The 22,287-nt window shown below is 46.8% G+C and overlaps 1 protein-coding gene across 4 annotated transcripts in view; it reads right to left on the reverse strand.

Annotated features, from left to right (window-relative positions):
• The window catches only part of WDTC1 (WD and tetratricopeptide repeats 1), a 28,167-nt gene extending 7,310 nt beyond the window's left edge, over nucleotides 1–20,857 (reverse strand). For 3 of the 4 annotated variants that reach the window (XM_075721811.1, XM_075721809.1, XM_075721812.1), the window contains exons 1-12: nucleotides 20,465–20,512; nucleotides 12,983–13,130; nucleotides 10,699–10,782; nucleotides 9,701–9,747; nucleotides 8,387–8,498; nucleotides 7,782–7,969; nucleotides 6,924–7,106; nucleotides 6,520–6,614; nucleotides 5,331–5,446; nucleotides 4,114–4,189; nucleotides 2,302–2,398; nucleotides 935–1,108 (exon numbers count right to left, since the gene is read on the reverse strand). In XM_075721811.1, coding sequence (XP_075577926.1) covers nucleotides 935–1,108; nucleotides 2,302–2,398; nucleotides 4,114–4,189; nucleotides 5,331–5,446; nucleotides 6,520–6,614; nucleotides 6,924–7,106; nucleotides 7,782–7,969; nucleotides 8,387–8,498; nucleotides 9,701–9,747; nucleotides 10,699–10,782; nucleotides 12,983–13,090 — 1,280 coding nt within the window. In that variant the 5' untranslated portion in view covers nucleotides 13,091–13,130; nucleotides 20,465–20,512. Of the gene's footprint in view, nucleotides 1–934; nucleotides 1,109–2,301; nucleotides 2,399–4,113; nucleotides 4,190–5,330; nucleotides 5,447–6,519; nucleotides 6,615–6,923; nucleotides 7,107–7,781; nucleotides 7,970–8,386; nucleotides 8,499–9,700; nucleotides 9,748–10,698; nucleotides 10,783–12,982; nucleotides 13,131–20,464; nucleotides 20,513–20,837 lie in introns of those variants that run through there. The other variant, XM_075721810.1, reaches the window with a different exon arrangement.
• Between the last annotated feature and the right edge of the window lie 1,430 nt (nucleotides 20,858–22,287).

The raw sequence follows: 22,287 nt of genomic DNA on the forward strand, positions 1-22,287 counted from the left end.
TGGCTGCTCTTTATCTTGGCAAGAAGATGGGAGAATGCATACTGGGGATTTCAGCAGGGAGAGGAGAAGGATATCCTCACAAAGCAAATGTAGATGCAGGACCACAGCTATTTTAAATATGTTAATGGCAAGTCATGCTACTCAGTCTTACTCTGCTCAAGGGGACAGATACTAAAATAACTCAGCTGTATCTTGCAGATGCAGCTCTGGCTATTGGTCACAGAAGACATTACCTACTGCAGAGGCTACAGCCTGTTTTGCAACAATCAAGACGGAACCTCCCCCAGACTCTGAGGCACCAGTGGCCACCTCCCCAGATCCCTCAGAGAGGTTTGTTTCCAGTGGAGGGGAGTGGGGGTTAGCTGGGGTAGCACAGGAACCACCAGGTCACGTCTGACTAGCTGCAGTACTAGTTACTTGGATAAAGCAGCAACCAAAGCAACTCCAGGCAGTCCTACAACAAATCTTATATCATGAGATAGGAAGTTATAAAGCATAGTAACCATTACCTCATCTGTTGGCAGCAGATTTAGAGCCATACTCTAATGCAGATCAGAACTATCCAAAGAAACACAAACACCCTTGGAGACACTCATAATGCTGTTACTCAGAAGTGGATTTCTGGTTTCTTTTTAAACAGGAAAGGAACAGAACATTACTCAGCATGCCAGTAGGCAAAATGATGAGCTACTACCAGCTGTGCTTGCCTGTGCAGTTATCTGTGGCTGTAATTTCTCCAACACATGCTGCTGTGCGATCCCCTTGTTCCGTGCCAGAGGTGACCCACTTATGGCACGATCCAACAACCCCAACCCTGTTCCACAGGTAGGGAAGCCAGGTGCTTCGCAGTGGACAACAAGGCATCCATGGTACTCAGAAGTCAGGCACCAGCGCTGCCTGTGACATTAAACTCTGATATTCTCTGCTTCCTTACCACTTGCGCTTCATGTAGGCAGCAGCTCTGTTTCCATACAGCATGGCGTTGTTGGGGGCTTTCTGGACTGCTTTGCTGTATAGCTGGATGGCTTGAGTCCACAGCTGGCAAGCAAAGGCCTCGTTGGCTTGCTGCTTGATTCTCTCCAGATATGGAGGTAACTCCACTTGGGGACTGAAGGGAAAGAAGGAAGGAGCACAGGTAAGTCTCACATGCTAGTGCTCTGTTAACTCCAGTTAAATGTCTGCAGTGTTTTGTTCTAGCTTAGCAAGTCCCAGCAAGCACTAGCTAATATCAAAAGTTTCAGAAAAAGGCAGAAGAGACCCTGTACCCAAATAACCTGAATTTAAGAGGAAGGTTTCTTTTTGACTATCATTTGACCATTTCCATTTTTTTCTTTATATACAGGCATCCACTCAAAATTGAACAGTGTGTATTTTAAGCATCTAATCCCTCAGACTTCACCAATACATCTTTCCGTTGACTGCATAAACAACATTTCCAATCCTCTTTTAGCAATGTGTAACAGAATGCAAATTCAGATGGAAACCAAGCATCCGAGCTCACTGGGCTGCACAAGGCCCATGCTCAGCAACCCAAAACTCCAGCCACATCTCTGCTGCCGTGGTGGAGGGGCCATCTAGAGGTAACAAGCTGAAAGCATTCAGCAAAGTGACTTTGGTGGAACCTAGACTACCCATATATGGTATTAAGCAACTGTGTCTTGACTTCTAACCATGTCTCATCAGCTGGAGGAAAAACAGTCAGCAAGATGTGCTTCAAGTCTGCTTCTGCTTTGCCCCAACTGCATTTTGCTCTTAAAGAAAGAGAGCAGCAGGAACAATGGAAGAGGGCTCTCCATCCGTTCCTAGCTCACATGCAGACGGCAGGAGTAATAACTCCAGCGTCATTGTTGTAAAGCAATTTTGGTCACTTCAGTTCAGTTTGCAGAAAAAACCAAATGACAAAGAGAAGCAAGGCTCTTTCGACCTGACAGCCTCTCCCATTTACCAAGACACAGTTCGTGAAGGCCAGGAAGTAACAACCACTCAGGACAACTAAGAACACCTGGCTTCCAGGCCTGAAAAGTCATTTCTTAGTTTTGTCTGCAGTAATTCATCGTAAGAGGGGAAAAATCCTCATGGATAACATTTCTCCCAAGACACTCTTGCCTGATCTGACTCTTGTTCGTAGCCCACGCATCAGAAGCAAATACAGCTCCTAGGACAGAGGCCACTTGACAATCAAGTCAACACGCCAAGTGGATTCGCACTTCACACCTTGTTTAGCAGCACCTAACCCTGGCAAGAGGAAGAGGACACGAACAAAGCCGTAGGGCTTTCATGTAGGTAGATCTGCTCCCTTACCTCACATGCGCTCTTCCTTCAGACAAGCGGAAGCCATTGCTGTGGAGATGGATGCCATTTGACACTCCATTGGTAGAGGTTTTTCCATTCTGCACTTCTGAAGGTTAGGAAAAAAAAAATAGAGCCATGCTAAGTATCAATTTAGATTACACAAACTAATATTTGAAGCTTCAGGGGTTTATTTTACAGCAGAGCCAAGCCTATGCCATAGCCCCATTCAGAGCAGAAATAAAACTTCTGTGATTCCTCCAGGCACCTGGATTTGATTTGCCTTCTTACATTTACTACAAAATCGCTGCAGTATCCTTCACAATACAACTCTAGAACAGAAAACTAGACACACCTAGAATTAAGTATACACACACAAAGAGAGGGCAGCTTGAACTGAACTGCCTTCAGACCGACTCTAGGCCATAATCAGAGGACCTGACTGACCACCAGAAGCCTGACATTTAAAACTGCAGAAGCATTTAGTAACATTAGTAACTTTGTATTTCAGATTCAGTCAGATAAAGAATCATAGACTACAGAACAAGGAGGATGAGGGGAACCACTGGAGGAATCCAGTAAAGGAATTCCAGATGCTTTTTTCCTTTCTTTCTTTTCTTACCCTACTGCTTGAGGAGCAGTTACAAGCTGAACTAATCCTCTGAAGGTCATGCAGCCACATCATCTGCCATTTCTATAGAAAATACTCAGCTTCAAGCTTTACAAACTGCATTTATGTTGCAGCTGGGAGCGCTCCTGCGGCCATTTCACAGGTTGGGAAACTGGGGACACTGCCCAACCAGTCTACCGAACTGCTCAGAGATTTCAGTGTGCAGAGACATGCATGCGCATAAAGCTCAGCCTTTGTACTGATACCGCCTTTTCACAGCCTTTGCCTGAACTTTCTGTGCCCAACAGGGTGGAGCGTTTGCTGCAACCGCACCACTGCGAGCCTGTGCAAACGCTGTCCTGCCGTTTAAAGCATGACCTCACCAGATACCACAGCACAGATCACCCACATGCATTCAAGACAGAAGAGAAAGGCAGGCAGGGCATGTATTTGCTACCAGGATGTGAGTGTTAGATTAAGGCCTAAGGTGAGCTGAGTACACAGATCGAACTCTGCCAGAGTGCTTTGAGAACGGGGAAGGGGCTGAGCAGGGAACACTCCCTGATAAGAGTCAGCCTCTGCTCGGGGAATAACGCTGTAGCCATTCACTGCGTGCTGCCTACAGTATCTGTGTGCAAACGGGCCCTGTAAGAAACAGGGCCAGGAACAAAAAGGCTTTTGGATTTACTTATTCATCAAATAACTGACTTTTTGATTCAACTATCTCACCAGGAGGGATATTAGTGACACACCAGATTCTTAGACTAGGGAAGAGATTGTTCTGTCTCCTTCCTAATGGGTGTATAAGTGGATAACATGTATTCTACATTTTATTAGTACATTTTAAAAAATAAAAACAATATACTGTTTCCATCCCTGTCCACAAAGTTTTCCCCCTTAGTTGAAGGCAGGATACCAGGACCTCAACCACTCTACAAAGTCTGCTTTATCCTTTATGTACAGCTTTAAGCATTCTCCTTAGCTCACACAAGCTCAACAGCTCACTTCTCCCCTCAAGCCACACATTTTGTCACTCTGTAGAAGGGTTTTAAAACTCAGGGTATGAACTGCACTGCAGAAACAGCCCAGCAACAGCCATGGCCTACTTCATTTTCCTCGTTCCTGCCCAGATTGGGCCGCACCCTGAAAAAGAGTTGTGTAGTACGTGATTTCACTCTGCCTTCCACTCACTTTCGTGACAGCATCATACTTACCCCCTGAAGTATGGCACTTCTTTGGGAGGAGAAAAGTGTATGGTCGCTGTTTGTATGTTAAATCGAACAAATAGACCTAAGGAATGAAGAAAGAGAATGAGACCACAAAAAAAAAAAAAAAAAATTCAGTGAAACATAGATGGTCAAGTCACAGAAATAAAACAGGGCTAGGCGGGTATATGGTGCTACACTTGTGTTCTGCTATTTCCAATTTTCTAACTGGGAATCTTGTTTATAGACATGTACACACAGGATGACAGCAGTACCAGTGGCATGTTCCATTCCAGCACTGGGTTCAGAAAGAATAATGCTGAGAAATAGGAGCCTTGTCTTACTCAAGAGGTAAGAAAGCCCTCTCCACACCTACAGAACTTAAAAGATGACCTGACCACAAACCAACCTGTTCAAAAAAGCTTCAACTCCAGTAAGATATTTGAACTGTTTAATTAACACAGTCATCATGAAGAAATCAAACATTTATTGACAGAAAAGAGGCAGTACACTAAACCAAGGCAAAAGCCTCTCTAACATGAAACCAGGATTTCCTGAGAAACTTTGAAAGCAGCCCTGCGAAACCCTAATTTAAAATCGTACTGGTACAGGAATTGACAGCTCAGATCAGACCTACAATTCATCTAACTCAGCACCTTCTCTTAAAGGGAATGAGTGCCCGTGTGAGACAGATCTGTAGAGGACAACCACAGAGTAACCTGCCCACAAGCAAAATTCCTGCTTAATCCATGCTGATTAATGCTGTCAGGAGGATTTTCTTATTTCACTGATAGGCTTTACAAAAGATCCATGAATATCACCCAGTGCTTAAAATTAAAGCAATCAATATTCCAGGTGAAGGCCTTAGCTTCTTTAAGTTCCTTATTCACTAGATTCTATTACAGAAGCAGTTTGATGTTTCAAGAATGAGTTATGAAATCTTTTCTAGGTCAGCAAAGGTCAGTTCCAGAACTCTGTCTTTTTTCCTCTTCCAGAGAGTGAAATGTGAATTGGAAAACCAGAACAGAATGCCATTCAAGTGGTAGCATAACAAATAAATCCCTAATACCAAGCATTTAGTCTGAATGAATCAGAAGGCAGTTTAAAATCAATCATATTACCCACAGAGAAGTTGCCATACTCGTTTTCAAGAATGCACAACAACGTACGGTGACCCAAACACAACTGAATGTGAAGCCTCCCGCCAAATTCAGCTGTCTTCTTACCTGCTCCCCTCCCATGTTGACTAAGAGCTCAGTGCCATCAGGACTGAAGGTGACGTATGTGGCCACCAGAACTCTCAGCCGGTTGTTGTAGTCCGGAAGCTTCACTGGAAGGTGCCCTGCAGAGAGAACAGGTCCGTACACATTAGCGTAACTAGTAACCATTGTCTTTGCCCTACCCCAGCTGCTCCCTTTCACCAGAGGCTGTTAGGAAAGCAACGTCATGAAGCGCATGTACCTAAGTGATTTTTCCATTTCCTACTGCTGTTTATTGAATCCTTCCATCAGCCACCAAAACACACAGATGTGCATAGCTGCCTTTTCACAAGTTCTAGGTATCAATTTTGCAAGGCCATCTCCGTATGAGAAGACTGGATTGTAACTAGCTTGCTAACAATGCAGTCTGCAGAACCCAGCAAATCTGAGTTTTAGGGATTCACTACGGATTTGGCTTCTGTGATTTGTGGCCATCTGCAAACAAATACCTCCATCTTCAACCCTCTAATCAGGTTTCCTCAGTAAAGCCCTTAGCACAACCAAACCAAGGCTCCTAAATATTCAGCTCACACACAGATTCTTTTGCTTCAGACAGCAGATGTGTTGCATGACCAATTCAGGGGACCTAAGAAATCCTCTAGCGGGACTCATCAGAAGCAAGACTGTCAAAACTGGTCTGCTGAACATGCTGGTCTAGGATACATTAAAAAAAAACCCCAACATTTGGGGGGGGAAAAAAAGACAGTAAATAATGAGCACTGGAGAAGAATGTCATCTAGATTGCCCAGATACTGCATCGCTGATTCTTCATCTGCAGGATGAAGACAAGCCACTTCTGTGCCAAAAAGATTTTGAACAGCAGCCTTGCTGGGACCAATTTCAGGAGAAAGCCTATAGTGCTCAGGTTATCCAATCCTTGGTTTTCCAATAAAAGCGACAAAAAGACATTTACGCTAGACAAGAAGAAGTAAGGCCAGCTCACCAACCCACACCACTGCCAGATCAGGGAAAGTGGGCAGGTAACACAGGCAAGAATTCACAGCACAGAAGTGAAATAATCTGCAATCCCATGGAACATCCCTGTATTAGAAGAGAGCTCTTCCAAGCAGTGGTTTCTTGTGTGATGGGTAGAACTCCACTTCTTCAGGCATTAACTTAAAGTCCTGTCAGTCACCCCCAGCACAGGTCCCAATACCTGCCACGTAGTACTGTGCCGCACCGTCCGGGAGGGGTTTCTGTCGGTCGCAGAACGTGTGCACTCCAGCTGAAGGACTCTGCTTCATGCTTTTCCTAGCCAGAAAGAAGAGTAGTCTTATAACTACAGCATTCAACTGCTGGAAGCCTGATCTATGCTGACACTTCTTGTTCACACACAAGGGCAAGGCCTCATGCCTGTATGCTGTGCAGTCACAAGCCTGCCTCACAGCACCCCAACGCACTCACACAGACCAAAAAGACTCTGTGGGTGACAGAAAAGACTGGGTAAAACTGCACGGTGAGACAGGCAAGTGCCAAATCATTGCAACTCCCCTTCCCACCAGAGCCTTGAACAGATTTCTGTACCACTCACGTCTGCCCAGAAAAGCCAGTTGCTATTACCTGTGGTTGTGGATCATGCGTATGTCGTAGAGCCGCACAAAGGGTCCACTTGCCCCTACTGCTAAGTAGTTGTTATCTTGGGGGTTAACCGTCAGGCATTTGGCCTCCACCAGCTGCCCGCAGTACTCTGTCAGATCTATGAGGACTTCTGAACGTTTGCTGTTCTCTCGCAGATCGTACTGTCTGCAAAGGGAAGAGAGAGTCAGGCAACCCGTGTCACTAGAGAACAGAAGCGGCAATAAGAGAGAGGTTAGCTTTCCATGGTGACCAAACCGAAGACCACTCAAAGCAGCACATTTATACTGCTCAGTGGTGACCTACACTTAATTATCTGGCTTGTGCATGAAGGGATGACACTAACAACATTAACAGTCATTTGTGCCACAGGTTACTGGAAGCATTGCGGTTCAATATCTAGGCCTCAGTATCAGGATAACCATTAAAACCAACTCTGTAACGTGCACAGAATTAGTCAAGTTCCAAATTAAACTCCAAGTCATGACCTCACAAACAGTAGCTTGTATGAAAAGTGGAACGTACTCTCGTAGCAACATTACTCATTTAAGAGTCTCAGTGACTCTGGAGGGAAATGTTACTCAGTGTTGTATCTCCCTTCTACTTGAAATGGCTATTGCTTTCTTGGCCTCCCTTTTCAGTGGAGGAAAACAGAGGAGCTGAGGAGAGCATTTATCAGGGGAGTCTATGTTTCAAGATGAATCCTTTCCAGTTTAAGCAAAAGGAGAGATTAGCTAAAGCTCTTCAGTATAGAGACAGTCTCTCTTCAGATCTGTGCATAGTACATACTGCAACGGATCCCAACCCGATTAATTTTGGGGTAGAACAACTAGAGTTCTGTACCTGATTAGCCCGTCTTCTGCTGCACTCCAGAAGGTGTTAGGCCACATGGGAGCCGTGGCAATCCGCTTAACCCTGTTGGTGTGATCTCCAAACATGTGGATGGTCTCCTTGACAGTCAAGTCATGGACATGCACCTTGGAATCTGCAGCTCCCGTGATGAGGATGCGATCCCCTGAATGTGGCAAGAACTGTGGGAGACAGATTTGACGTTCAAACCTGAGCAGCGCTGAGCTGTCCTGGCAGGTCAGAGAGCAGCTTGCTTTAGGAACACAGGATGACCCATGTTACTACCTCCATTACACATGTGCCAGTGTGCACACTCAAGAGTCACCAGCTACAGCAGCACAAAAATAGTCTCTTCATCACACATCCCGATTTGCTACAACCATTTCCTTTGAATTTACAGAGAGAATGAGATAAGCCTGGGAGCTGCATAAACTAAGAAGTGCAGGTATTAGATTTAATGCAATTTCTTCCTAACATTACAAATAGTACTTGGGGCAGGGGGGGAATTGCTTGCAGGGAAATGTTTCCCAGCAAGAATCTATTCTCTTGCTGCTTAGGTTGCTGATTTTGTTAGCCGTTTATTCCTTCCAACCACATACCTTGACAGAAAAGATGTTTGCAGTATGTCCTGTGTGCATAGAAAGGAGTTTCTTGTGGTGCAGAGGATCCCAGACAATGGTATGCTGGTCATCAGAGCCAGAGGCCAACAAGCTAAAAGAAACAGAAGAGAAGTATGCATCATGTATTCGTCTGTTCTAAGCTGTGACCAATTTCTTAGAATGGTTTGACCACAGACAGCCATTAAATTAATTCAGCTCTAAGAAGCCCACTTCCTCCCTCTTTTCTCAGCTATGTGTTCTTGTTGCTCCCCATGTGCCAATCCATTCAGCCAGTTCAGGGAGCTAAACCAGCCAAATATCAACTCCATACAAAATAAAGCGAGTGTTTTTCGTTGGTTTAACTCATTGAACCAGCTCACCACAGATTCAGATGGCACAGGGGGAAACAATAGCAGCATTTGGTCAACAACAAAATGCAGGGCCTCCATTTTCCTTATTAGCCTGGCTGCCTTAACTGCTCCACATCATCCCCGAACCCAAGCCAAGGCATTCGTTCCTGGACTTCGGATGTGCCCAAGCAGTCCCAAGCCAGGGTTCATTTAGTGATTCACAGACTGCTTTTTAAGTGCAGGGTGTGGCAGCGGTATTGCAAGGCGCTGTTTGCCTTGTCTATCTTCATTTGAAGCAAAAGAATTTGACATCTGCAACCATCTGCTGTTTTAAACTTATTTCCTTGTAGCCAGATCTCTTTCAAATACATGAAATTTTCACTGGTAAATAATTCTGAAGAGTATCAGACAGCAGACTTTGGATCTTGCAAGAGGCACGTCAAGAAATACACACTCTTCCTTCCACCCAGTCATTTCTCATGCAGATACTCTTTATTCCACTTGGTTAACAGAAATGCTCTTATGTTTAGTTTCCCTCTAAAATTGCAGAGAGGGGTAAATGCTCTACCTCCCTCCCTTATATATCTGTCCCCCAGCAGAAGCTTTTAACAGCATGGTGAAGGGGGTGGGGAAACGTCACTACCAGCTGGGCAAATCCTAAAGATCCATTATAATCCATAATACCACTTAAGAGAAGAGAAGCAGCCTTCAATCTCTACTTCTTAGTCCAACCATTTCCCTTCTGAACTCACTAAAGGGGCATTTCTAAGAATTTCCAGATATATTTAACAAAATAAAGCTTCTTTTGAAGCGTGAGCTCTACTACAGTTCAAAACTTTGAGCTTGAGCTCCACTTTACTAGGAATGGGAAGCAGCTGCTTATGATAAGATGACCTACATCCTACTCTTGGGAGAGCCTGGGGTTATCACTTTGTTGATCCCTTGAATCAAGCCACATACTTACTCTCCTTTTTCATTCCATTCTAGACAGTTGACACACCCAGAGTGACCCTGAGGAAAAAAAAAAAAAAAAAAAAAAGGGAAGACGGTATTACACAAACTTCAGACTTATCAAACAGAGCTGTTCTGAGACAAGGACACAGTGAGCTCCCCACACATAACAACTTGTTCCAATACAAGCATTTTTTTTTTTTTATTCCAACCCTGCAAAAAACCACCCACATGGCAGATAAGCACCTCTAGAAAAGACAGGCATGCTATAGCAGTTGGGTAGAAAAGGCAAAATGAAACAAATTTTAAAAAAAATAAAAGTAGCATTGAATAAAATGGCAGTTTAGTCTCAGAGGCTACAGTTGAAATCCTGCCGTGCACATGGAAAGGTGACTTTGCTTGAAAAGCTCTTGGCTACACTGACAAATTACATGTACGGATTCTCTGGGAACGCAGGGAAAACGCACTTTGGATAACTCTTTTATAGTCACCCAGCAGCAAGGTGCTTCTGTCATACATATTCACCCAAATTAACCAACAACTGTACCAGGAAAGACTAAGAGAGCATCGAGTAGCGTTTGATATGGGAGATGCGACTGAAAAGGGGGACAAAAGAATCCTTTCCTCCCCCAAACCAGGACAATCTTAAGATCTTTTATGCTGTGTCAGACTGCAATATAGTTACCACCTATTTTTTAGGCAACACATTACACTCTTCAGCATTAGAGCTGAATATCTCGAATGGTTGACAGTTGCCTTCTTCAGGCACCACTGTTAGGATTAGCTGATGCATACCCGTTAAAGGCTCTCTTGTAGGTGCATTAGGTAATGCAGAAAGCTCACACAAGATCTCACTGAGCTATTCCTGGCTCTAATGCAGTTTAGGGGACTAAGTAATCACTATCTAACCCGCACCAGAGAGAGAATGCCATACACTGCTGCAGGCTGTCCTTTCTGCAGTAAGTTGCACAACAAGCAGCTCAGTTTGCTCTTTGAACACTGCCCATTTACCTGCAATTCTGCTTCTAGGCCCAGGCGTCGAATGAATGGATCGGTGACGTGATAGTGTCGTTCAAAGCCCAGCGCACCCCTCTCCTGCATGAAGCAAACAAGCGCCACACTGAGCACAGCAAACAACACACTCCTTTCTCCCTTTAAGAGAAGATTCAAGAACTTTAAAAAAATCAAACAGGGACCTTGCCAGGCATTGGTGTGTCCATACCATCAGGTACCTGTCCTGTGAGAAGGGAGACATCGTTTGCTTCATCTCCAGGTAGGCAGTTAGTAATCCTTGCCCCTGAATTGGTTTAAAACGATGTTTATCTAATTGCCAGGCTCCAGGTGGGTAGCCAAGACAAAGTTTGAGGCCCACACTAAGACAGAATAAGTTGCCTACTTTGGGCCAGAAACAGAAGATACAGAAGAGCCTGGGAATGCCTGCCATTATCCCTTGGCAAGGATTTCAGAAGCAACTCACTCCTGAGGACTGCAGTACCAGACCACAGCTACTCAGAAGTCTGCCATGACACAGAATCGGTTGGACTCGATGATCTTATAGGTCTTTTCCAACCTAAACGATTGTATGATTCTATGAATCTGTCCTGAAGCACCACCACCAAGGGGCAAAGTATTTGGGAATATAACTGGACAGCATCCTTTAGAGATGGCTTATTTCATCAGAAATGGAGTAGGAGCATGTAGCTGCAGTACCACAGGGAAGAGAACAGCTGCCACAGAACTGCGTCAGTACAAATGAAGGTGAAGAAAAGCAGGACAGTTGTTTCCCCTGTGATCTCACAGGGTTCACAGATGCATTAGCAGATGGCTTCGATGAAAGAAGGCCAACTGCAGAGGCAGGCATGAAGAAAAGGGAACGCAAGTCATATTTTGGATGGAACATCTAATATCCGAGGAGATTCCTTCCTAGGACCTGATCCAGCCTCAGTCACATCCCATGCCACACTACAGTCAGGCGAAGACAACTTAAGCCTTTCGTTATCACTATTTATAGATGAGAACACTAATATCAAAAATTATACTTATGGTACTAGGAACATGTTGGTAGTCACAGAGCGGACACGAAGAACTAGTGTACGTTACAGCTCTGCAGACTGATGTTAAGTAATGAACTCCAGACAACAAAAGCTATTTGAAAACAAAATGGAGACATATATAAGGGGGCTGAAGGAAAAACAAAAACAAAACAGGCTTTTTGTGGTAACTTTCATTACAAACTTCAAACCCCTTGACATATTTTTATGGACAGCATTCCCAAAACGCTGCTAGGCCCAGTGCAAGGTGCTGCAGTTATAATTGCCTTACTATTGCAACCTCAGTGGCTTTGTGAGGTCTGTGCAGTAGGATATTGCTTTTCCTACAAGAAACTGTCAGACTTAGCAACCTTCCCAAGGTCACACATGAAAGTCTAACAGAGCAGACTGTGAAAAAGTCCCAGGCGAACGCTCTAACCACAGAACCAGCCCTTCCTTGTTAGAGCAGCAAAATAAATCTTTGCACATGGATTAAATTACAAGCTCATAATGCAAAGTTTGGTACCAAACTGCAAAGTGAAGTGAGCATTCGAGCTCCTAGTTCCTTATTCTGGCCACTAACAGGCCATTTTCATGAATGCTGATTACCAGCAAAGCTGCAAACGATTTAAGGCCTCTGAGTCCAAGCAATAATTGCCTATTGTGTCTGCTGTAGCTAGTCCTTTCACGTTAAGAGATATTTCACAAACGCAGCTGTCAGATGACTGATCCGACCACCGTAGAAGTTTTTCCCTACACAAAGGAAGCAACACACCACTCTTTAAAGAAAAAGAGACAGAAAGAGACTGAGACAGAGATCATTAGCTTTACTACAGTCAGAAAATACCTTTGATGGCAAGATCACACGAAGAGAACACATAAAGAAGCAGACAGAAAACTCATGAGGGAAGCTAGCTAAGGGTCCTTTATGGTGCCCAAACACAAGTAGCCAGATTTCTCTCTTCAACGTCGTACTCAAAAGGAACTCAAAAGGTTTGCTGATGTCAAACTAGCATGGTGCGCTCCTGCCAGGGAGAAGAACTCTATTCCTGTTATGCCATACTTCATCCTAGCGCTTCATTAAGGACAGTGACAGGTCCTATGTGTTTGTTCTCTTAAGCTTCTTATACAGCCTATCAATACATAACTAGCAGAGATCTTTTCAGAAGTAAAGGCAACAACGTGAGCGTTTCACAATCCAGTGTGAGCACTGATTCTCCATCTGCTCTCCATCCAGCACAAGCGAACACTTGGCTAACACATACCTTGATCTGTCTGTGGATGATGTCTCTGGTAATGTTTGCTTTTGCCATCTTCTTGCAATGGGGCAGACGAAAAGAAGCTATCGGAAGAGCTGCTGTGCATCCAAGCATGCCAACAGAGCAAAGATCCACACTAGGGGCATTTAATTACCTGCAGGACAGAACAGGGAGGGAACAAAGGCAGGCATACAAACATATTAGGCCATTCATATACAATATTAAGTCATTTTTTCCCTTAAAAATAGCAGTGACTAAGAACTGAAAAGTTTTGTATAAAGGCTCTTTGAAGAAACTCAAGGATGGGAAGGAACAACGGAGAACACCTAACGTAAGAGGCCATCCCCAGTTTGCAGAGAAATTCACAACAAGCAGAACTCCAGGACTACATCAGCCTAGAAAGGCCACGTTTCTATGCCAGCAAAGACCCTGCAAGGCCAGGGTAGCACCCTGTTTCACAGCTTGCCTCCACCGTTACATGTCCACTCACGTCCAGTTTCACTTTTCCCAAACTCTACAACCAACAAGACTTATTACATTGTGAATAAACAAGGCACCAATATTTTTGGCCACCTCTTCTCTCTCATTTACTACATTTGATTATCAGCCAAAAAAAACCAAAACAGAAGAGCAGAAGCGTTCCTTAGAAATCACAACAGCCAACCATCAGGTGACACTATCATCTGAACACCCAATTACACTAGCAATAGAAAAGGGGCGATCATTTAAAGTTGTATTTCCAGGAGAAATTAGTTTTCCACACTCTTAATCGAGTCCCATATTTAATGCACTAACCTAAATAATTTAAATGCCATAAAATTAGCTACACTTGCTAGAAAACATTCAAATTGCAGAGTGATTGTCACAACCCTGCCCCAGACAGGCTGCCTAGCAAAGGACCAGTCAGTCTCTGAGAAATGATGTAATTCACCTCATTTACATACCACAGGCCCTACGCTGCCCCATTTTGATATTTCTACAGTTCTCTTAAAAAAAAAAAAAAAAAATTAAAAATTAAACACCCATTTTGTCCTGTGTAACCCAATAGCTTTAAATTCTCTTTAAAAGCATTCACAAGAAGAACAAGCCAAAATTTTCAAATGAATCCTCTTTTGAATGCGGAAATGCTGATTCATTGAGACAAGAACATTTCAGAGAAACGCTGCAACAAATAATTCCGCTGAGGTCAGGCAGAAGTTTTGACAAACCCTGCCTGATTCTCTACCAGTTCATCTGTCAGGTTGCTGCAAAGTGAGGTCTTCCACCATTACCAACTTCAGGGCCATGCAGCCGTACCACACAGCAAACCCACGAGGCGCCTGCACCCCAGGATCCCCAAGGCCCTGGGCTTCAGCTTCAATTTGCTTTCAAAAAACTGTTAGCATGCGGACAGAGGCATTTCCCCATGGGTAGGAAGTAACAAGAATTTGTGTTTCCTCACAGAAAACAGAGTTCATCCAAAGTGGAAGTTCGGATCTCTTTCCTAACACAGCTGGCTCCTCCACGCAGCTCTGTGGTGAACACAGAAATGCCATGAGTCCTACAGATAGCAAGAGAAGCCGTACAAACAAACTGATAATTGGATTTTTTTTGCAGTGGGCTCCTAAGCAGGATTTTTAGGGTTGCCATAGGATCTCTCCAGTACAATACACAGAGGAAAGGCACAGCTGTTTGTAGGTCTCTGAAGACGAACGTCCCTACTGCGGGCGGCAGAAGACAAGCAGCCCTCACGGTTGTATCCCAGTCCTATTTTCTATGTAGGATGAGAACAAATTTGATAAAATTCCCACAGCAAGAGCGCAGGCCTTGAACGCAAGGCGAGCCAGGGCGACGGGAGGACTTTGCACAGCAAGCCCGCTCCCGGTCCGTGCCCAGCGAGGTTCTAACGAGGCCGTGCTTTCACCAGGACCAGATGTAAACACAGCAGCCCAAACTCACCGCAGCCCAAATCTGGCTTCTGCAGCAGATGTACCCAGCCAACGTCCTCTGCCACACAGCTCGAGTTCACCATGGCAGAAGCAGCTCAACTCACACCTCCTGATGTTGGAGCAATCAGCTGAGATTTTTTGGACCCCATCATCTGTTTTAGTGCATAAATTGGGGCTCCCCTAGAATCCATTGGCCAACCTGCAACTGAGCTAGTATGTATGTAATGTCCATCATGTATATATTTAATCCACATTCCTTTTACTGCAGAAGTAGCACCAGAAAAGCTAGCTAGCGTGCCCAGGAAGAAACCTCACGTTTTAAGCATCTTTAGCCTCCCTCACTCTCATGTTAAGTAATAGTTGCTTCACTCCCAGGCTTAATAGCAAGAGGCAGCACTGTGACTGCATTTGATCATCAATATTTCACACTAATTCTTGTACGATGATTAAGCTATCAGATTTTGATACCTATCCTCTGGCTTTCCACGTGAGCTTAGCGTAGGTATTGTTTTGCCTGTTTATGGAGACAGCATCTATAAGGGACGACAACGACTGCCCTTATGAACAGCTCACAGGCACGGGAGGGAGAGGAAGCAGGCACCGGCAGCAAAGCGCCTTGGCACAAGGGCAGGTGGATCATGCTGACTCTGCAGCTCAGAGGTAAACACGGGAAACCAGGACAGACCCATCGCTACTTGTGCCCAAGGCCAGCTCTCCATAAACGTGCCAGCTGGGCTAAATAAGCTACATTGCTGGAGACAGCCATGAGGACGTGGTTTCCAAACACACTTTTCTGCTAAGTTCTGCAAGCGAGAGAAGACGACTGCTAACTCGAAAGGCAGCTTCAAGTTTGGATAGACAAAACGTGCAGGGATGAATGGTATCTGTGATCTCTCTCCTCCAGTTTCTCCAGACACCCTTTCCAGCTAACAAGCCTCCACCTGCCCTTCTCCTAGGCTGGATCCCCACAGACTGGCCTCCTTAAACAAACCCTCCAGGATACGCAAGCGTGTTCTCCATCCATAGCTGCAAGAGGGCAGAGAGAGCCTCCATCGTCCTGCAACGCCTCAGCAGCTCACCCCTCAGGCCAGGGACCCCGGTACTTGCTGTACAAAACCCAAGATCTTCTGACATCTAAGATTATACGCCAAGGCTCCCCTCCTCCTCCCTTTCCGTGTAGCTCTATTAAACACACCAGCCGACCTCACACAGCACTTTTCTGCAGGAAAGCGACTGATGACAGTTAAACAACTTTTTCCAGATAAGTGAATGATCCATTAAGCCAAAGTACATCGTCAAGAGACACAAGGGACAATATTCCAGCAGATCTCAGTCTTGTCTGCAGCTTTCCACTCTTCTTACTGCTTCCCTACAATGTTCCCAGGCTCTGTCCGCAGTCCCCCCTCTCTCCAAGCGGCATCTGGCTAACTCTTCTTCTCCCCTGCCAGGCAGGGACTGCTTGTCTTGCTCTTTAAGAACAGTTTAGTTTTCTTTTGAGCTTAGGATCCCAAAGAGGCCTAATACCATGCCAGAGCCAAGCAGGCAGTCACCTCCCGACTGACAAATGCCCCACTGCTCTCTTAAGACCCTTGGAAGTATTTTTGTCAGGTTTCCTACCTCTAGTCATGGCTAATTAGTTCTAAACAGCTCCTTTTTATTCAACTCCAATCTAGCAAGAAACGGCACCAAATGACCTGAAGGACACACACGGAAAATTGCATGTTCATGGAAAGATACAGATCTCCCATACTCTACAGATATAAATAACACATACCGAGAAGCCAGTTTACTGCTAAATAAGTTACTGCAAAACCACTAATACACTAAAAATCCACTCTTTGACTGTACAAACAGGATGTTCAGAGAAAACGAACATCCAAACCCCCCAAAACTTACCACTCCTTAAGACAAACTCAAATCCCTCTGCTTTTCAACAAAGTCTCCTCTGCCACAGCATTTCACACCTTCTGGAACTCTGGAAGGCACACTGGCCGGGGGAGTGCAGCAATACACAGGAGCTTGCTATTTTTGCGAGTGTTTTTAAGATTACAGATGTGTTGCGGAGCTTCCCAACTCTCTGGACAGGTCATTGTCACTGTGGTAACTCTCAGAGGTGTTCTCAACAGATCGTTGTGCAGCAGGTCTCAACAAGAGATCAACGCATCTTAACTTTCTTAAAAAGATACAGGTCAAGAAAATCATCCATTAAATCGGCCCTTTGGTTAACAAAGCAGAATAAGCCAGACTTTAAAACAAAACATCTGACACAAAACTGACTTTAAACATACTAATACCAGTTTCCAAGGCTATGCCAACAAGTTGTTCAGTGTCTAGTATACCCGAGACGCTGATGCATGCTTTTTAGGATTTGACCATTAAAAAACAGGACAGGCTTGGAAAAAAAAGTCAAACAGGAACGCATGGGTCTAAGATGTCTCTCTTGCCTAGACAGGGCTTGGTTTGGCAATTGAATGTTGTAAAATGCTTAAAGGCCTCCCAGAGTATACGTATACGCTTGGCCAAGATGATGACTCTAAGAGCCTTCCCTGCTTTCATGATGCTATTTTTTTTTTGTTGTTCAACAGGTAATCAGCAGTAAGAAACCGCAGCTGCAAAGCTTTGGCAACCTTAAGTTATCGTGGAGTCACAGACAAAGAATTAAGAAGTCCCAAATTCTCATTCCAGGTCAAACTTTGTCCATTAGCCACAACCGGTCACAATCCCAGACTCACATTCACTATGAATATGACACTTACCTCGTGTTAGCAGTTAATACACGTAGAGCTCCTACTACAAAAGCAGCATTAAGTGCTCTTAACGCTAAAGACTATACTGACCACACCATCGTACATGTAGATCAACAGTCTCCAATTACTCTAGAAACTGGCATAAAGCATAAAATCACCTAAGATTTGTAGGCCTCCGGGGGGGGGGGGGGGGGGGGGGGGGAAGTATATATAAATAATCAGAGAAGAATAAACTGCACCTCTGATTTCTCCGACACGTAAAGGCTTCCAGTCATGAAGCCCCTTCAAAGAGCCTGTCCATTTGTTACCACTAAAGGCACGTAAATTGGTATAGGATGTTCCTCTTTCAGCATAACCACCGTACAAATTCTGTTCGCTTTTAGATATATTGTTTCCTAAACCATTCACGCAGTTCTCTGGGCTTTTAACTAAACCTGCACAACCAACTCGCGATGAAATGAGAGGATTAAGTCCCAGTGACAAGGAAGAATTTAGGATAAATCTGCACTATTGCTACCAGTAATGACCCCACAAGCAGCTTCACTTCGGCTACATGAGATCATCATGACCTTTTTTGGTCATTTATTAGATGACACTGGAGCACATTTCTCCATCAGCCTTCAAGAGCATCTCTGTGCTCAAATTCCAAGCAAGGACAACCTTCCCTCGTCCCTCACCATTCCAAACCTGCCTGGAATACCCCAGACAGGACTAAAAACCTGGGATCCAGTGAAAGCTGTCACCTCATCCGTAACAACAGCCTCTTCTCAAACACCACCCTGAAGCGTGAAGAGGACCACCCCACCTGCAGTTAGCTGTAGCTCGTTCGCTGGACTCTTCTGCTTCTGCAACGCAAAGCTCCAGAGGCAGAAAAAGAACTTTCGCAACACTTGGCCTTTAAATCTGCAGTCAAAAATTAACAAGCCACATATTTCTGCAGGCTGTGGGCTCAAAATCTGCTAGGCTGTATTTACACTGACAGTAACTTAAGAGCCTCTTAAGCTCCTGGAAAAGTACGCTTTCAAAGGGTGCTTCAGGATATGGGGAGGAAGGGGAATAACAAAATTCTCTGGCTTTCCCCAGCTGGCTTTTCTAATTTTCCTGAAACACTTGCTCTAAGTCTGGAAACAAAGCCTCAACATTGATAACGCAAACAATTTAGTCATTTTAGTACTGAACGGTCCCAATGCAGCTAGGATTTGGGAGCTTGTTCCTTTGCTTGAATGTATTTTCCCCTCGCAGAACCACCCCCCGACACTCTCCGACCTCACCTGCACATAGCAACGCACTGACACAAAGTGCCCTGCAGATGTGGGCTTCGAAGTTCAAACCTAGGGACCAGTGCCCTTCAGAAAAGCTCCATCATCACTAAGAAACTCCACAAAGCAGCAGGACTCATTCGCAAATTAGCAATCTTAAACAAGCAATCCAGTTCCTAACTGTTTGGATGCGCCTAAGTTTCTCAGCGTCCAAACTCAAGGTCATTGGAAAAAGCAGCACTCTGCACACTACGAGCCTTGCGGATACGCGACTCATCCCAAAGGAAGATTCCTATGACCCTTCCCTTAAGCATCTGAAAATTACTTCACCCATCCAAATACCACCCGGGACCCAACTCAGCAGGCTTCTTTAGCCTCACAACTTATTTCCCCTATCCTCTTTACCTTGGCTTTCCAAGAGGTCACAGATCAAATTAAAATATATACATATAGATAGGTAGATTTTTTTAACAAACCTAGAGAAACAAGAGGAAATGACCTGGTTACACCTTGTAAAAAGAAAGGTTTGCTACAGCCGAAGGAGTTGCCAGGAGCAGCAGTCGCTCCCCAGGACAGATGGCTCAGAACACGGAGCCAGCCAACAACAGAGGAAGGAGCTGCCTACAACAGGGGCAGATAGAAGAGGTAGGATCTGAGACCTGACAGACCCAGCACAAGGGGACAGCAGCGGCAGGGAAACTTTGATTTGCCCAAAGACGCTGGCCCACCCGGCGGCTGTAGCTCAGGCAGCAGCCCTCTGAGCTGGCATCCTACCTCTAGCCTTCATCCTCCAGCTGACACGGCCATCCGCAGGAAGAAAGGGAAGATGCAAGACAACACCTCAGCCCAGCACAAGTAACAGCCTGATGCCAAGACCCACATGGCCCAGTAGCTCCAGGAAGGAGTTTAGCCAGCAGACGCTGGCAAAGGAGGAAAGGCTGATCTCTCCAAGCAAAGGGGCTGCAGGACACCCACCAGGGCAGGGGAAAGTTTCACGTGAAGGCTTTAGCAAGGGAAGGGTGGGCAGGGGAGGGAGCAGGGCAGAGTCAGCCCTTAGGAAAGGGGAGAAGAAAGTGAGGACAGGGCAGTGCCAGCTGTGGGAGGGGGAAAGAGAAGTCAAAAAGCAGGAGCTGAACCTGGCAGGGGGGCAGGTACCAGCCAGAGGATGCAGGTATCGATGGGGCTGGGGGGAAAGAGGTGCTTGGTTAGGGGGGAAGGGCAGGCAGAAGGGATGGGGAAAACGGGGGAAGAAGGGCTGGATAAAGGAGGGCTTTTTAAGAGGGACGGGGTCAGGCTCCTGGCAAAGAGGCGAGGGGCAATGCCTGGCAGGGAGATAAGGGGGGGGGACCTGACAGGGCCTGGGGTGGGGGTAACTGAGAGAGGGGGACAGCAGGGGGGGCGCGGGGGGAACTGTCAGGAAAGGGAGGTAAGGGGCGAGGGGGAGCTGACAGGAAAGGGGGGCCGGGGGGGGGAGCTGACAGGAAAGGGGGTGCAGGGGGGCAGCTGACAGGGAGGAGGGGCTGTGGGGGCGGGCGCGGCCCGGGGACCCGTTACCTGTCAGGCCTCCCGGGTGCGGGCGCAGCGGGTACTGGAAGTTGCGAGGCTCCATCCATGCGGGGGGGGGGTGGGGGGGGGAGCAGGACCGAGCGGAGGCGGGGGGGGGAGCCAGAGGGGCCCCGCAGGCGCCGGGCACCGTCCCCGGGGCGCGGGGAGGGCCCTCAGGCGCGGCCCGGCCTAGGCCCCGGCCGTGCCCGCCCGCCCCCTCCCCTGTTTACCCCCTCCAGCTGTCCGGGGCTCAGCAGCACCCCCCGCCGCCGCTCTCCCCGCGCAGCTCTGCGCATGCGCCACGCCAACTGCGCCACCACCCCCCTCGCAGCCGCAGCATCCCCAAGCCCGCGCAAACGGCGTAAACCGCTTTCCAGAATACCTCCCCGGCCTGCCCTCCCGGCCGCCGCCACCCTGTGATTGACAGCTGCCCTAGCCAACGGGAAAGGGCAGAACGCTTCGTGCGGGCTCGGGCAATCGGCGCGGAGGGGGGGCGGGAGCGCGGCGCCGCGAAGGGGCTGCTGGGAGTTGTAGTCGGCGCAGGGAGCGGTGGCCGCCATCACGGGCCCCCCGCCGCGGCGCTGGGGCCTGAGGGCCCGGCCGGATCCCCCTGCCCCTCCCGCGGCTCCCCTTCCTCCCTTCCCCTTCCCCAAACCCGGGGGCTGCTTAACGCCAGGCCTCGCCGGGCCTGCATCCCCTCAGCTCGCAGCGGGGCCTGGGCCCCAGCTGCCTCAGGCACTCGCCCCAGAGGATGCCCGGGCTGCGCCGCACCGGCCCTCAAAGGCGGCCTCGACTGGGGGGGCTTGTGCTTCACGGCGCCGCTTTCCACCGCCCTGCGGCCTTCCCCTCAGTGCAGGCGGGAGCCATCCCGCACGGCTCGCCCCGGCGCAGGGGCAGCCGCAGGCCGGTGCCTCCGCAGGCAGCTCATGGCGTGAACTCCCCGCAGGCAGCGCGTCGTGGCCGCGTCCCAGCGGAAAAACTAATCCCTGCCCGCCGACGTTTGGGTTTTGCACCAGCGATTCGAAGAAGCGAGGCGCACGGCTCCCCCAAACAGCACAAAGTTAGTTTTTTTGGGGGGGGAAAGTAACGCTGTGGAAAGAGCCAGGGGGTGGCACTGTTCGCAAGAACCTGCCCTTCGCCTCGTCCTGCCCCGGCCCCGCACACCGGGCGCTGGCCCCGGGACGCTGCCGCCAGGCCGTGGGGAGGAGGCAAGGCTGGGAGCTCTGCTAGTCCTAATTATCTTAACGAAGGCAGGGAGGTGTAAAATGAATCAAAAGTTATGAATTCTTCTCTCTGTAACTTATTCCCACAATTAAACATTCCAAAGCCTATTAATAAAGTGTAATGAATAGTTGAAATGTTCATTTAGAACTTAATTCCACGGCTCCTAGATAATCCCAGCTGCACAACAGAAGAAAATTGCTACTTGCCTATTCTGTGTTAACAGAAGGAGCAAAAAGCGCCTTAAATCAGACGTTACATGCAAGCGTGGGGACTCTCCCATACACCTTCAGACTTCTAAACAACAGACCAACCATTAGCTGTAACGATTTGTCTTCATCTCATAACCCATTAACTTATTCAGCTGTTGTCAAAGTTCTTTACAAAAGATAATTGTTAATTGTTGCCTCTGTATCTGTCCAGACTCTTTTAATTAAACAAATAATAATTGAGATCCATCACTATCATCCTTACAACAGGGTTTTATCTTCTTTTCTCAGATGCCGTCCTCATGGGGATCTAAAGCTCTACACAGAAATCAGGCAGGCTTCAGATGTCCTTGACACGTACTTGCTGGCGGAGAGAAAATTGGGGCACAGGAGCCTGATTTT

Source organism: Pelecanus crispus, chromosome 16, assembly GCF_030463565.1.
Source record: "Pelecanus crispus isolate bPelCri1 chromosome 16, bPelCri1.pri, whole genome shotgun sequence".
In the NCBI taxonomy this organism is placed as follows: Eukaryota; Metazoa; Chordata; class Aves; order Pelecaniformes; family Pelecanidae; genus Pelecanus; species Pelecanus crispus.